Source organism: Rhinolophus sinicus, chromosome 1, assembly GCF_057876585.1.
Source record: "Rhinolophus sinicus isolate RSI-liver-muscle chromosome 1, RSI-T2T, whole genome shotgun sequence".
Lineage (NCBI taxonomy): Eukaryota > Metazoa > Chordata > Mammalia > Chiroptera > Rhinolophidae > Rhinolophus > Rhinolophus sinicus.
In genome coordinates this window covers 166,778,580-166,793,479 of record NC_142501.1, presented here as the reverse complement: position 1 = coordinate 166,793,479, position 14,900 = coordinate 166,778,580, and the positions used below count along the sequence as shown (strand labels likewise).

The 14,900-nt window shown below is 37.3% G+C and overlaps 1 protein-coding gene across 8 annotated transcripts in view; it reads left to right on the top strand.

The window, feature by feature from the left end:
• The window catches only part of WDFY3 (WD repeat and FYVE domain containing 3), a 247,309-nt gene that overhangs the window by 152,562 nt on the left and 79,847 nt on the right, over nt 1-14,900 (top strand). For all 8 annotated transcript variants that reach the window (XM_074323992.2, XM_019731299.3, XM_019731298.3 and 5 more), the window contains 8 exons: nt 534-715; nt 2,261-2,492; nt 3,865-4,025; nt 6,669-6,780; nt 8,493-8,683; nt 9,928-10,080; nt 13,894-13,967; nt 14,050-14,211. In XM_074323992.2, the coding sequence (XP_074180093.1) occupies nt 534-715; nt 2,261-2,492; nt 3,865-4,025; nt 6,669-6,780; nt 8,493-8,683; nt 9,928-10,080; nt 13,894-13,967; nt 14,050-14,211 (1,267 nt within the window). The remainder of the gene's footprint in view (nt 1-533; nt 716-2,260; nt 2,493-3,864; nt 4,026-6,668; nt 6,781-8,492; nt 8,684-9,927; nt 10,081-13,893; nt 13,968-14,049; nt 14,212-14,900) is intronic.

The window sequence follows — 14,900 nt, the reverse complement described above, 5'->3', positions numbered from 1 at the left end:
GCACTCCATAAGTTACCTCCTTCCTACCAGCTAGTGTCAGGCAAGGGTCAGGGCAGTACAACCACCCCTAAGGACAGATCATTGCCCCTTGTGTCACTGAGCAGAGCATATAACAAGAATAAAATTTAAATTTTCTTGCTTCTTTTTCTAACTTTTTCTAACTTCTTTTGATTGCTGTAATCAGAGGCATGTCAAACTGATATTTAAAAAGACCTTTTATAACAGATCATGACAGGTAATAATCAACTAGTCTCTTTTTGTTGTCTATCATGACTTTATTGTCTATTTAATTTTATTTATTTTTCAGTTTATTAGGTATTATAACTTTATTTGGTTATAACTACATGTATCTTGAACAGAGAAAAGAAAAAACATATCCCAGGTTTTACCTTCTACTACAGATGAAGTTATTGAATGAATAGGATATTTTCACTTACAACATCATATTATTTTAACATAAAGTCAGGATCTAGATAGGAATAATTGTTAGAATGAGGATGGTGTTGAGTTTTTCTTTCCCCTTTTTATTTTAGTTGACGATTTTAGTGAAGAATCCTCTTTTTATGAAATTCTCCCGTGCTGTGCTCGTTTTCGATGTGGAGAACTGATAGTTGAGGGTCAGTGGCATCATCTGGTGCTGGTGATGAGCAAAGGCATGCTGAAAAACAGTGCTGCAGCCCTCTATATTGACGGACAGCTTGTTAGCACTGTGAAGGTAAGCTCACCTGTGTGTGGGGGATGTGTGTGTGTGCGCGCGCACAAAGGGTTATTTTTTTAAATTGCTATTGTTTTATGCAGTCCAGTAGATTCTGTGTTTCTTTACAGCTGGCATTCTTTTTGTTCATCTTTGTTGTCATCACCCAGATTAGTCCATGATAGTAACAGTAGCTGTTCCCTTATTGTTTTTGAGTGATGAGTGTACAAATGCTCTAGATAACTATACTACAGTAATTAGAAGAGACGCAAGAGAGTTGAAGTAACTAGTAAAGAATCAGTAATTTCTTTTTTCAATAAACATAAATGCTGCTAGTTACTTCAGAACTCAACTAGCAAACTCTTAAAATTCTTCAACTTCTAAAAGATAGTATTCATTTTTATAGGGATATTACTTGAAAGAAACAACAAAGGCAAGGTTTGTCCTTTTCTGTGAATTAACGTTTAAGAAGCACTGAAATCTGTAGCTCCCTTGAATACATTTGCTTAGTGATAATTTACTGTGATGTTGTGTTTCAATATGATATACCCTAAAAGGCACTCTGTGTGAATAGTCATTTATTTCCTTTGTATATATGATTGCATTTGAAATGGGTTTGTAGATTCTCTAGTACGTTGCTCCTTCATTTTTTTTAGTATTATCGAAAATAAAAATGTCCTCAGTTTCTAGAATTGACAGGTAGATTTATTATTGAAATATTTCATCGTCATCAACATCATCATCTCATCATTCCCTGTGAGAGGTCAGAGTCCTGTGAAACCAACATTAGGTCATGTGTTAGTCTTCACACTCGTATCGTTAACGTCAACAGGAACTGTTCTTTAATATATAGAATAATGTGATCCGAAACTAGGATGGCGTTATGGTAAAACAGTCCATGGAAATATCCCTCATCCCATCAAGTGGTGAAAGCTGCCTATACAACAAGAAGCAACTTGATTTCATTATCTTGTATGCTCTAATTATACATTGTAAATGAATTGAGTGATAATTTAAGGTAATTGTCGGTAGTGTAATTTCAAATCTGAGAATGTATATTACATTGAGATTAAAATATGTGTGAATAAATTATAATAGACTATCCATTTTTCTAATTTTTTTTCTAGCATTTTACTCATTATAAAACACTTCATGAATAATTTTACTTAACAGACTTACATGGAAGGCAACATAGCCAATTTTCAAGATTACTTGAATTCCATAGTTGGAAAGCTCTGGTTTTGTATCAACCTTAAAATTTCATAAACACATTGTTAATTTGATATGCAAATCAATCAGTAGTAACAATATCCGTATATGTGATTATTACCCTTTCTAGCATGAGATATTTTATCTGTATTAGAGAGTTAGATAACAGATTTCCAACTTCCACATCAGGTTCTAGAATCTTGGCCTGCCCTCATGTTTCTGACCCAATTGCTTTTGTACATTTATAAAATTGTATGACCTTTGGATAATAAAAGTATACTCAAAAAGTGTTTGTCTTCCTGGGGAATTTTTTTTTTCCTGTCCTATCTCACACACTTGCTTTCATTTTCTTTGTAGCTTCATTATGTTCACAGTACGCCCGGGGGTTCGGGTTCTGCAAACCCACCGGTGGTTAGCACAGTCTATGCCTACGTGGGTACCCCACCTGCCCAGCGCCAGCTCGCCTCACTGGTTTGGCGCCTGGGACCCGCGCATTTTTTGGAAGAAGTGTTACCTCCTTCAAGTGTTACTACCATTTATGAACTAGGACCAAATTATGTTGGAAGCTTTCAGGCTGTATGTATGCCATGTGAGTAACTCCTCCTTTCTTCTTAAAGTTGTATAAAACTTAACTTCTGCGTGTAGATGCCTGAGTAAGTGCATGTGTTTAGAAGCTTATGCTTTATGATTATCTAAAAAAAGGGGTCTTCTCTGCTTTTCTTCAACATGATACCACTCACTCCTATTCAAAATGTTCTCCACTCATCATACTGTGTTTTCCTGATTTTTGTCTTTATGCCTGATCACTAATTTTCCAGTTTCTCTTGTTGGCTCCAAGATGTAGACATATACTCTCTTAAGAGTCTAACCTCAACCTTCTTCTCTTTCTAGTTTCTCCTATTATGGAAGAAATTTCTCCTATTATATGAAGCAGCGTAAAGTGTGTTCACTCTGGTTAAAGGAAGGGCGGATGGGCCCAGCAGCACACACATGCATATATTCTTCAAGTTAGAGCGGTTACCATCAGTTTCCCCATCCCTTTGCCCTTACAGTCCACTTCTTGTTACCCTTTCTCCCGAAAGGAATTTAGAATCAAAGCAACTGAAGTTAAAGTACAGTTCCTTCATAGTCCTCTTTCCCAATAATGTCTTCCATCCCTTTGTTCTCATTCCACCAAAGTTCTCAGAAGAGTTAGGACAGTACATTGCAAATGCTAGTGATCCTGTGGCTAAGTAATTTGTCTTTACTCATGTTTTTCATTTAGATAGCGTCTAATAATAGCTAACACTTACTGAGCACTTAATGTGTGCCAAATAAGTTGATGCGTATGAAGAACATAGCTGTTCGAAACCTTTCACATGCGTTTATTCATTCCTTCGAAACACTGGGGGTTAGGTACTATGGCTATCATCCTCGTTTTACAGATGAGGAAACTGAGGCACGGAGATGTATATAGGTCACACAGCTTTTAAATGATATAGTAGAGATACACACTTAAGCCCTCTAGCTCCAAAACTGTGTTCTTAACTGCGCTGCTGTGCTGACTAGAAAAATGCACAGAGGCATGTGTGAGGGCTGTCACGGGGGCAAGACCTCCCACTACAAAGCCCATGGGCATTCCACTCATTTTTAAGTATTTCCTTTTTTCTTTGAAGCTAAGGGAAGTGTTTTGTGATTGTCTGACAACGTTTAAAACCCTTTTCCTTTGCAGTTATGCTATATGTTAAGCATATTTTCAGAGTAAAACTTAGAATGTAAAGCTCTATGACTAGGTGATTTTTCCCTATTTTCTAGTTAAAGAAATAAATGAAAAGCTGAACATTAAACAAAATAGTTTTTAAATTCCGCTCCCTTATTCCACTTAAAAAGATTTTTCCAGTCTTCCAACTTGAAAATGATAGTAAGAATAAAAAATTAGTGTTGGGATAATGATTTTGAAAAGAATTATTCTTCTTTTAAAGGTAAAGATGCAAAATCCGAAGGGGTGGCCCCATCTCCTGTGTCATTAGTGCCAGAGGAAAAGGTGTCATTTGGCCTCTATGCACTCTCTGTGTCTTCCCTAACAGTGGCAAGAATCCGGAAGTTGTACAACAAGTTGGACAGCAAAGCCATTGCTAAGCAGGTAAGCAGAATGATTTCCTCCTCGTAAGCTGAGGATGACTCTCCTTGGAAAGAGGTTGCAGAGCTTCATTATGGGTTCCGCCCAAGTATGAGGGCTTGTGGAAAACACTGCCTTTCGTACATTGTTTATATGTGGTTTCTTTGGCTTTGAATGTAAAACATATTTTAGATGCTAGATTAATTTAGAAAAGTGAGAATTGCCTTCTAAGTGCATAGTTTATGTTAATTCTTTAGTGGCAGTTTAAGAAATTGAACGTTAGAAAACTAAAGAAATCAATTGCTGTTTTTAAGGCTACAACTTACGTTTTTCTGGATCGCCTACTATGTGCAGCATTTCATTCAGGACTCAGCAATGGATGAGAAAGTCCCCCTCCCCCATGGTTCTTACATTCTAGTGAAAGAGACAGCAATAACTACAGAAAAAAAACCTAATGATAGAGTATGTTAGAAGGTGAAGAATGCTGTGCAGAAAAATAAAGCAGGAAAGGGGAAAGAGGTGAGCTAATAGTTTTAAATAGCTTGGTCAGAGGAGACCTCACTGAGAAGGTGAAATGTCAGCAGACTTGAAAGCATGAGGCAGCAGCAATGAGGATACTGAGGACGGATGGGATGTACTTCCAGGATGGGGGGGTATGGCCCTGAGGAAAGCGCATGCCTGCCGTAGAGGCAGGTGTGGCTAGAGGAGAATGAGAGGAGGCCGAGGTCATAGGAGAGGAGCCCAGAGGCAACGGCAACTACGTTGCTTAGAATTTAGAGGCAACTGTAAAGGCCTTGGCTTCAACTGAGTGACATGGGGAGCGTTATAGGGTTCCAGGCGTGGGAATGAAATGCTATGACTTGCTTTTAACCAGGATCACTGTGACTTCTACTGAAAATAGATTCAAGGGAGACAAAGACAGAAGCAGGAAGACCAGTTCTGAGGCCAGTACAGTGATAGTGGGCAGCAGTGGCGTGGTGGCCGTGGCGTGGCGAGAAGTGATCGGATTGGAGGTAGAGTTTAAAGATCGAGCTCAGTTTTTGGTGATAGATTGGGTATGAAAGGAGTCAAGGATAACTCCAAGTCTTTTTTTTTTTTTTCTCTCTAACAATCAGGAAAATGGAGTCTCTTTCTGATTTGGAGAAAACTGCAGAAAGAGTAGTTTTGGGGTGGGAGGGGGGTATATTGGGAATTATGTTTTGGAAAAGTTTGAGAAGCATATTAGACGTCTATTAGACGTTTTAGTGGAGCTATCAACCATTGGAAATAGGAATCTACAGTTCAGGGGAGAGGTTTGAATGTCATGGATGTTCACAGATGGTGTTTAACGCCATGGGCCGAGGTGTATTCACCAAAGTGTAGATGTCAATAGAGAATAGGAAAGGTTTTCAGACTGAGACCTGGGACGTGCTAGTATTGTGGAGTTGGGGAGATGCAGAAGAACCAGCTGAGAAGACAGGAGTAGCAGCCAGCAAGAAAGGAGCACCACTAGGAGAGTCTGGTATTGTAGCGTCACTGATCCACTGTGGCAAACGTGTCAGATCAGCAAGGAAGATTAGGACTGAGGACTGACCTTGGGTTTGTCAAGGTGGGAGTCCTCAGTGAGCTTGACAAGCTGTTTGGCTGATGAGGGAGGGCAAGCCCGAGGGGAAGGAAATCAAGAGACTGGAAGGAAGGCATTTGGGAACAGTAAGTATTGGCAACTCTTGTGCGGAGGTTTGTCTGTGAATATGTGTACCCTTTTCTAAGGAATATAAAGTGTACATAAATTGAGTTCTGCAGGTAACAATAAAATTAAAGTCTTAAGATTATATTTGGTTGAAAACACATTGTGTGTGTGTGTGTGTGTGTGTGTGTGTGTGTGTGTGTGTAAAATTATTTAACATTGCTTTTATGTAGGCATGTTTATCTCTAAACTCTTGGATAATTTATGTGACGTTTACTTGAATGTGGAGTAAAGCTAATATGTTCACTGATAACAGGCAGTGTGAGGCAGTGAGTGATGAGACCCTTTAAACCACGACAGAGTTGCATTCAGAAAGGCCCTGGAAGCTATTTCCCAGGACCCTCTCACCATCTTCATCTCAGTAGATTGTATTTAACTTATTATCTATGAGCTTTTACACCTTTGGAAGTATTAAAAAAATAAATAAATAAAAAAAGAATGCTCAAGTTTTTAATGTTCTGACACGGGGAGAGAGAAAATGCATGTTACCAATCATGTCTTTTTTTTCTTTTCCAATCAAAATGTTCAGACTGACATCCTGCCATCTGCAACAACACGGATGGACCTAGAAAGTATTGTGTTAAGTGAGATATGTCAGAGAAAGACAAATACATGTGGGATCTAAAGAACAGAATAAACAAGCAAACAAAAGAGAAACAGACTCATAGAAACAAAGAACAAACTGATGGTTACCAAAAGGGAGGTGGGTGGAGGGACGGGTGAGAAAGGTGAAGGGGAATTGAGTCAATAGCAGTGTGATAACCTTGCACGTGACAGATGGGTACTAGACTTAGTGTGGTGACCACATCATAAGGTGTATCAATGTCGAATCATTCTGTTATACTCCTGAAACTAATATAATATTGTATGCCAATTATAATAAAAATAAGTTCAGACAGTTCTTCTGTAGTTACATTTTTTTTCCCTTTCCTGTTCTTCAGTTAGGCATTTCCTCCCATGAGAATGCCACTCCAGTGAAATTGATACACAATTCAGCAGGACATCTTAATGGACCTGCTCGGACAATTGGGGCTACTCTGATTGGCTACTTGGGTGAGTCAAATTGACTATTGTTTCAAACTTCTTTATTACTTTCAAATCTGATTTCACTTCCCTCACTTAAGGGGTGGTGCTGAAGTTCATATTTTGTCGTGCTGACCTGTAATGTTCCTGCAATATGTAGAGACTAATGTAACAATCTCAAACTGCAGTCCACTTTAAAAATTATAGCCTTTTTAAAAATCCCATTAACTTTTTCCCCTCTTGTGAGCACTGATGAGCACTGACTACATACTTCTGTGTAATTTCAAGGTAAATTTCACAGTACATTTAGGGACAGGTGTAAAGACTTAAAAATATTGATTGTTGCATGGTTTGGTGCAGCAGTGGTGGCCCTCCTGAGGGCTTCTAGTAATTGGAAATGAACTAGAAATTAGGTTCAGAGTATAAATACTGGGATCCAACTCAATAAAAGAGCTGGTCGACATTCTGCAGAGCCTTATACCTGATGTCTGCTTTAAAACAGTTGTTTTTGTTTGTTTTTTTTTGCTTATGTCGAGACAATCCAATCACGCCATCCAAATTCAGAGCCAGTGATTATATATTTTAATGTGCAGATAAATACATAATATGGTTCCTTTTGAGATTACCGAGTTCATGTCGTACCGGTCAGAATCCTACATGTTTATCGATCTTTGGCAGTTTTAATTGTCCCAGTGATGTGCACGTAAATTAACTTTGGTTTTCTTTCTTGACTGTACTGCATGGATAAAATAGTTTCCTTTATGTTGAAGCACATGGTAGTTTTTCTTAATTCAACAAACACTGAGCACTGCTCTATGTCCTTTGCAAAAATATAGCTGCACTGTGGTATAGTAGAAAGAGCATTGACTGAAGAGTTCAAAGATTGGGATTCCAGCCCCTGTTCTGTCTCTATATGACATTATACCAGACATTTGATCTCTATGGACTTCAATTTTCCTATCTTTAAAGTAATAATACTGGCCCTAATCACCTCAGAAGGTAGTTTTCAAAATCCAATGCCATAAGATACGAAGTATTGTATTTGCAGTATACTGACTACAAAGCACATAGAAATATAAAAAACATTAGTTTTATTTTCAAAAAACTCAATCTTGATCATTGGGCAAACAACATTCAATCAATGCCTTTTTCAAGAAATAAGGTTAGGAATGTAGATGTGACTTTTTTGTAATTGACATAAAGTTAGTTCCAATACTGTGTTTTTCACGTAATTATGCTCTTCTGGACTCACTGATGTACTATTACACAGATGCCATAACTGGGAGAAGCTCTGAGTAATGGTGTGGCTTATCTGTAGGGAATATGCCATCCTTGCCAGGATGCCTTCTCCATCCCATTCCCTAGTTCACAGAGTTGAAGTGCTTTTGCTCTGCCCACATCTGTTCCTCAGCAACTACCTCAGAAATGCATACCCGAGGCCTCTGTGCTTTTGAGTCTTTTTGTTGCCCAAAGCTGCACAGAAACATTTGTGCCTACTCTCAAACCCAGCCCTTCTCTTTTCACTCCTATACTCCCCACTCTTCTCCGAGAATACACACATGAGCATTTATTGCCTTCTCCCATAGCCTACTGTGAAATTTTTTTAGAATTTTTATTTTAGGATAGAAAGCTTCTTTTTTAAAGTATCATTTATAATTAGTTCAATATTTCTGAAGATGATGTATTCAGTTCTTGCTTACATGGGGAATTTGTTTAATTGTTTCTCACTGTCTTTTAATCAGGAGTAAGAACATTTGTCCCTAAGCCTGTTGCCACTACTTTGCAGTACATTGGGGGCGCTGCAGCCATCCTGGGCCTGGTGGCCATGGCTTCCGACGTGGAAGGGCTGTATGCGGCCGTCAAGGCCCTGGTTTGTGTGGTCAAGAGTAACCCACTAGCCAGCAAAGAAATGGAAAGAATCAAGGGCTACCAGGTTTGGAACCATAAAGCTTTGCCTTCACTTTACTTTGCATAAAAAAAAAAAACTTCTGATTTCCATTATTTTTCCTATTTTCAAACTCTAGAAGCATTATATTGTCCAAGTAACCTTTAAAAGTCAGTAGTTTTTATTAAAACTAGCATATTTCAAGTGAGAATATGAGTTGTTTTCTTTATTTTGGTTCATCCTTTTCTCCTATTTCATCAAGTCTTACTAAACCCTTGTATTAGGCTATGTTACTTCAGTATATTTCATACATATTTGAATATATTTTCAGAACAACAGTTTGCTAGTGTGGCCTTATTTTTCTTAATGGAAATAGGAATGAAATGCAGTCTTGTCATATTACCACCTGCTCTAGAGATTGCCAGATCAGTAATAGATCCAGAGTTCTCTCTGTTTTCCTTGTCTCTCCCCTCCACACCAGTCATCTTTTACCCACTTTACCCAGTGGAAGTGAGAGCCACTATGTAATGCATGTGCCCTTGCTAGTCCTGAAAACTCATTAAAAATATGCAGTATTCATGTGTTCGTGGATCCACAGTCTCAACTAGGTTTAGGTGGAAACCTCATAATAAAAGAAACAACTATTTGGAACAAGATTACATCCCTCTAGTATAGACAAAGTGCAAATGCCGTCTCTGACTTTAGCCAATAGTTCATCGGGAGTGGGTAAACTCTTTATTGTTTTCTGTAGATTTGTCACACTCCTTTGATAAGTGTTTTGTTTTGCAAAACTTTCATAATGATTATTACAGCATTATTTATCAGGAAAAAATAGAATCATCTAAATGTCCCAAAAGTATGACAATGACTAATAATACTATAACCATTGCATAGAATATCAGTCAACCTTTTAAAACTGTAATTACGAAGACTGCTACAAAAGAAAAAAATCCTTTTGATAGAATGTCATGTAGAGGAAAAGAGAAAATTGTTATGTACATAATGGCAACAATTTAAATATTTATATGTGAATTGAAAGGGTTTATGTTAAAGTGGATATTTTAATAATAATGGGATTGCCCTGCTTTTTAGATTTTCTCTAATGTTATGTTTTCATAATAAATATTTAGAAATCAGCTGAGAAGTTTCAGGAATTTTCTACGTAGGGGTAGGGGTCGTGTGTGTGTGTGTGTGTGTGTGTGTGTGTGTGTGTGTGTGCGCGCGCGCATGTGTGCACGTGCACACATATCTATAATGATTGATAACAGGCATTGGGTATTGCTTCCTTTTAGTTGCTGGCAATGCTACTTAAGAAGAAACGTTCCCTTCTCAATAGCCACATTCTCCATCTAACTTTTTCCTTGGTGGGAACTGTTGATAGTGGACATGAGACCTCCATTATTCCGAATTCAACTGCTTTCCAGGATCTACTTTGTGATTTTGAAGTATGTACCTAAACACTAACTGGTAATATATAATCAGTGAATTAATTTCTTATTCTCTGTATTAATAGTCAACTACTGTACAATTTTGTCTCTAAGATGTAGCCTGTAATTTTATGATGCTCATGTTAACATCATTAGTAAAATATGAAAAATAGGGTAGTGATGGGGTTCCTTCCCCCCGAGGATATTTCATATTTCATTTTACAAACAGTATAGAAGTGAAGTACCTTTACCTGCCTATATGTAGCTAATTTGCTGCTGCCTCTAGCATTACGAGAGGCAAACGTATTTTCATCAAATAATTCTGATAGAAACTTTTCTTCAGTAAACAGGAGCTAGACCTGGAATTTTGGTTGATAGCAGCTGCTTAGTAAAAGGTCATTCATTTCGCCAAAATAACAAGATTTTCTTCTGTCTTATTACCATAAACCACTTCCACTCTGTCCTCTCAAAGCACCACTTAATTTTTGCATATCCTTTCTCCATTTAATTTCTTGTTCACAGCACTTTGTCTACTCGTCACTATATATCTACACACACACACACACACACACACACACACAATCTCCCCTTGTGAGACTATAGGCTTTATGAGTGCAGAGATCATATCCGTCTTCGTATCCCTATCACCCAGAATGTTGGCTGACTGTAAAGTCTAGGCCCTAACTCTTCTCCCTCATTCCTACTGTAAGCTCTGTCTTGTCAGTTATTTTAAATCCCTGACAGACAGGCTGTGTGCCCTGATCGCTTTACTGAAACTTTATTTTGAAATCTTATGGCCGCCTGGCCTATTCACGGTGTCCTCCGTTCTCAGCATCCACAGCTCCCAGTAGCGCTGATGCAGTCAGTCGGTTTCCCTCTCGCGTCTCAGAGCTCTCTTGCTTTCAGGCATCACTTTCCTGGTTCTTAATTTTTATCACTACTTTCCCCATAATTTTATGGCCGTGAAATTTTCATTATTGTACCTAAAAGTGTCCAACTTCACTTCCTTATCTTTTCCTTTATTTGTTGTTTTCCTTCCTTAGATTCTCACCCAGTTCTCCAGCCTCAGCTCTACAGAGTTGACTCTAAAATCTCAATCTCTAGCTTAACATCCGAGTTCCTGACTTACTTGCTCCGCGTTTCCATTTTTATGTCCCAGCAACACCTAAACTGAACTTAACATCCTTCCCCAAAGTAGTTCTTCCTTCTAATTCCTGTTTCTATTCATAACACCACCATCGTCCTACTCACTGAGGCTTGAAATTGGAAAATCAGCTTTCTTCTTCCTCACTGTTTATAAATACTTTGATATTAAGTCGTATAAATTCTACTTCTATATTTCATATAGTCCACTTTTTTTTTCCTACTGCTACATCCTAATCCAAGCCCTAAGCAATTCTCTTACCTCTCACCAACTGCTTTCCGCCTTTCCTTAATCTATCATATGTTTTTACCCAGTTCTTTCTAAGACATAATCATATCACTGTTCCAAAACTTCCAGTGATTTCCCCTTCCAACACAATAAAGTACGTATTTCTCAGCCTGGTAGTTAAAGTTCTAATACATGAACCTCTCATTCCTTTAAAAATGTCTATTGAGCATCTTTGAACCAAGCATCATATCAGGTGTTAAGCATGTGAACATAAAGACAGACTCCATGTCTCAAGGCAGTTAGTCCATTAGAAGAGAAAAACAAATCTATAAACAAATTAAAAACTTGTGAAAGCACAGAGGTAAAAGTATGCAGAAAGAATTATGTGAATACCAAGGAGACCTACTTAATCAATCCTAGCTTTGTTTTCATCAAGTAACTGACACATTTAAATCATGGATTGTCTTTCATTTCAGATTTCTGATTAAAATCTAATATACAAACAGAAGAAATTTAGGTGCTTGACATATGTTGACTTCATTTTATATTACCTTGCTGACTTAAGGCTTTATATGGCATTCCTAATTACCCCAAACCACGGTGATCTATCAATACTTAATTTACCCTATTTTTAGAATAGCCATTTGACAAATATAAATAAAATCATTGATAGCATGCAAGCATTTTCTCTTTTAGTGGAGATTCTAGAATTTATACTACATGTACATGCGTAACAATTGAGTCTATCTTCAAAGTGTGTATACCTCTTTACTTACAGTGTAAAAATCTTGCAACACTATACTGCCATTTCTTCTTTCCTGTCCTTTGTGCTGTTGTTATCAGACGTTTTACTTCTATTATGTTTATAATCCCTATGATACTTTGTATTATTTTAGTTTTAGTCAATTATCTTTTAAAGACATTTAAAAATTTTTTTCTATTTTCCCACATACATGGTATGCATGTCATTCTTTATTCTTTTTGGAGATCCAGATTCCCATCTTGTATAATTAATTATTCTGCCTGAAGAACTTTCTTTAATATCTCTTGCAGTGCCTGTCTGCTGGCAATAAATTCTCCCATGTGAAAGAGTCGTTACCGTTTTCTTCTTTGTTGAAGGATATTTTTGCATAGAATAGAATTCTCATTGATGGTTTTTATTCTTTTCATATTTTAAAGATTTCAGTCACTCCATTGTCATTATGTTTCCTCTGCTTGGGATTTACTGGCTTTTTTAGATCTGGGAGTTGTCATTTTCATCAAATTGGGAATTTTTTTAGCCATTATTTCTTCAATTATTTTTTCTGATGCCCTCCCCCATCTTTGCTGGACTCGAGTTACCACATAGCTTGCTGGATATTGTCTCCCAAGTCACTAATGCTCTATTTAGTAGTTTATTTTTAGCATTTTTTTCTAATGCTTCGTTCTGATTAGTTTCTATTGTTATGTCTTCAAGTTTACTTATTTTTTTCTATAGTGTCTAATCTGCTGTTAGTCCCCTCCAGTATATTTTTCATTTTAAATCTTTCGTTTTTCATTTCTAGAAGTTCATTTTGGATCTTTGGTTATCTTCTATTTCTCTCCTTGTGTTCATATTTTTTTGTTACATTCTTTAGGATATAGAGCAGATTTTTAATAGCTTTTGATAATTCCATAATCTTTGTCATTTTGGGGCTATTTATAATAATTGATTTTTCTCCTACTTATGGGTCATATTTTCCTTGTTCTTTGCTTATTTGATAATTTTTGATTGGATGCTAAATTTTACATTGCTACATTGCTGAGTGCTAGATTTTGTTGTGTTCCTTTTAAAGAGTATTACACTTCGCTCTGGAATTGCAGTTGTCTTGATCCTTCTGAGACATGTGTTTAACCTTTGTTAGGGTTTATCTAGAAAAACCTTTAGTGGGGAGCTAATTTAGCCCCACTACTAAAGTGTTACACATCTGAGACCTCTACCCAGTTCCCCACAGATTATGAAGTATCTATATTCTGATAGGTGGGAGTGCCAAATAGTCTCAGCTCTTTGTGAATTTCAGGAATTGTTTGGTGTACCAGTTTGTGATGGTTAATTCCAGTTTTGGAACCCACATGAGATTCCAGTCATTCAGCCTTTGTATTCAGTATATAGAATTCAGTATTTTTTATACTCAGTATATTGTATTCAGTGTTGAATAATAGTATGCAGTCATTGGTTCCAGGGAAACTTTCCATAGATCTTGCCTTTCTGGTTACTTACTCTAATAGGTTAATTTCCATAACAATTATTCCTTTATAAACAGAATCAGAAGTCATATGTACAAGCAATTTTATAAGGCTTCACCAAATAAAAATTATAATAAGGTGGTTGTATTCAGTTAATTAATGAGTGAAATAGTTCCATGTGCTGCATCTGTGTTTGTTGGATTGGCATTTGGGGTATTTTTTAACCCTAAATAAACCATTGTTCTTTATTGTAGGTCTGGCTCCATGCACCATATGAACTCCATCTTTCTTTATTTGAACACTTCATTGAACTGCTCACAGAGTCCAGGTATTGGCTAAACCTATGTAGTTAGTTGTTTAGTTATAGAAGAGATGATAGTATAGTGTATAAATTCTTCTTTCTCTTGTAGTGAAGCTTCAAAGAATGCCAAATTAATGAGGGAATTCCAGCTAATCCCAAAGCTGCTACTGACTCTTCGAGATATGTCTTTATCCCAGCCTACCATTGCTGCTATTAGTAATGTGCTGAGCTTCTTATTGCAAGGTTTTCCCAACAGCAATGACCTGCTCAGGTAGGGAAAACTTCGGTATTTGTCTGTTTATTAACCAAACGTATCAATGAGGTAAAGATGACTGAGATGATTGTGATTGGTTCTTGTACCTCTATAACACCTGTAATGGTAATACTCTTCAGGATGTTTGTAAGGCACAGAAAACATGCATGTCTCAGTATCTTGCCTTAATAAAGCAAAGCCAGTTGTTGCCAGTAGTTACTAATAGGATGTTGGTGAGAAAAGATGTCAGGATGAACCCAGTGACATTGATTGTCCTAGACATAAAAGTGTTCGGGATAGGAATTCTCGGTCCCTCTTCCCCAAGCCCTGCTGCTTCTCAGGGTGTACAAACACACACACCCACCCATAGTGGACATGCCTTCTCCTTTATATTTATTCTCTAGCACCCAAGCAGATAATGATATTTTATTTTTGCATATTCAAACCTTTTATATGAGGTATTATTTTGCTGCTAATGTGCAGTATGGCTTAAGGCCTATTTATGGGCTGTAGAAATGTAACACTCACATCATCCCATCATAACTGGAAATGGAAGGAAAAAAGTACCTAACCAAAGTATTTTCCAAGACGAGAATTGCTTAAACTGGACTTGACCACCACTTTCCTTGTAATCTCCCAGGCACAGGTGAAAGAAAGCACACCAATTTTTATAGTATTCCCAATACACTAATCTCTAATCTGTATAC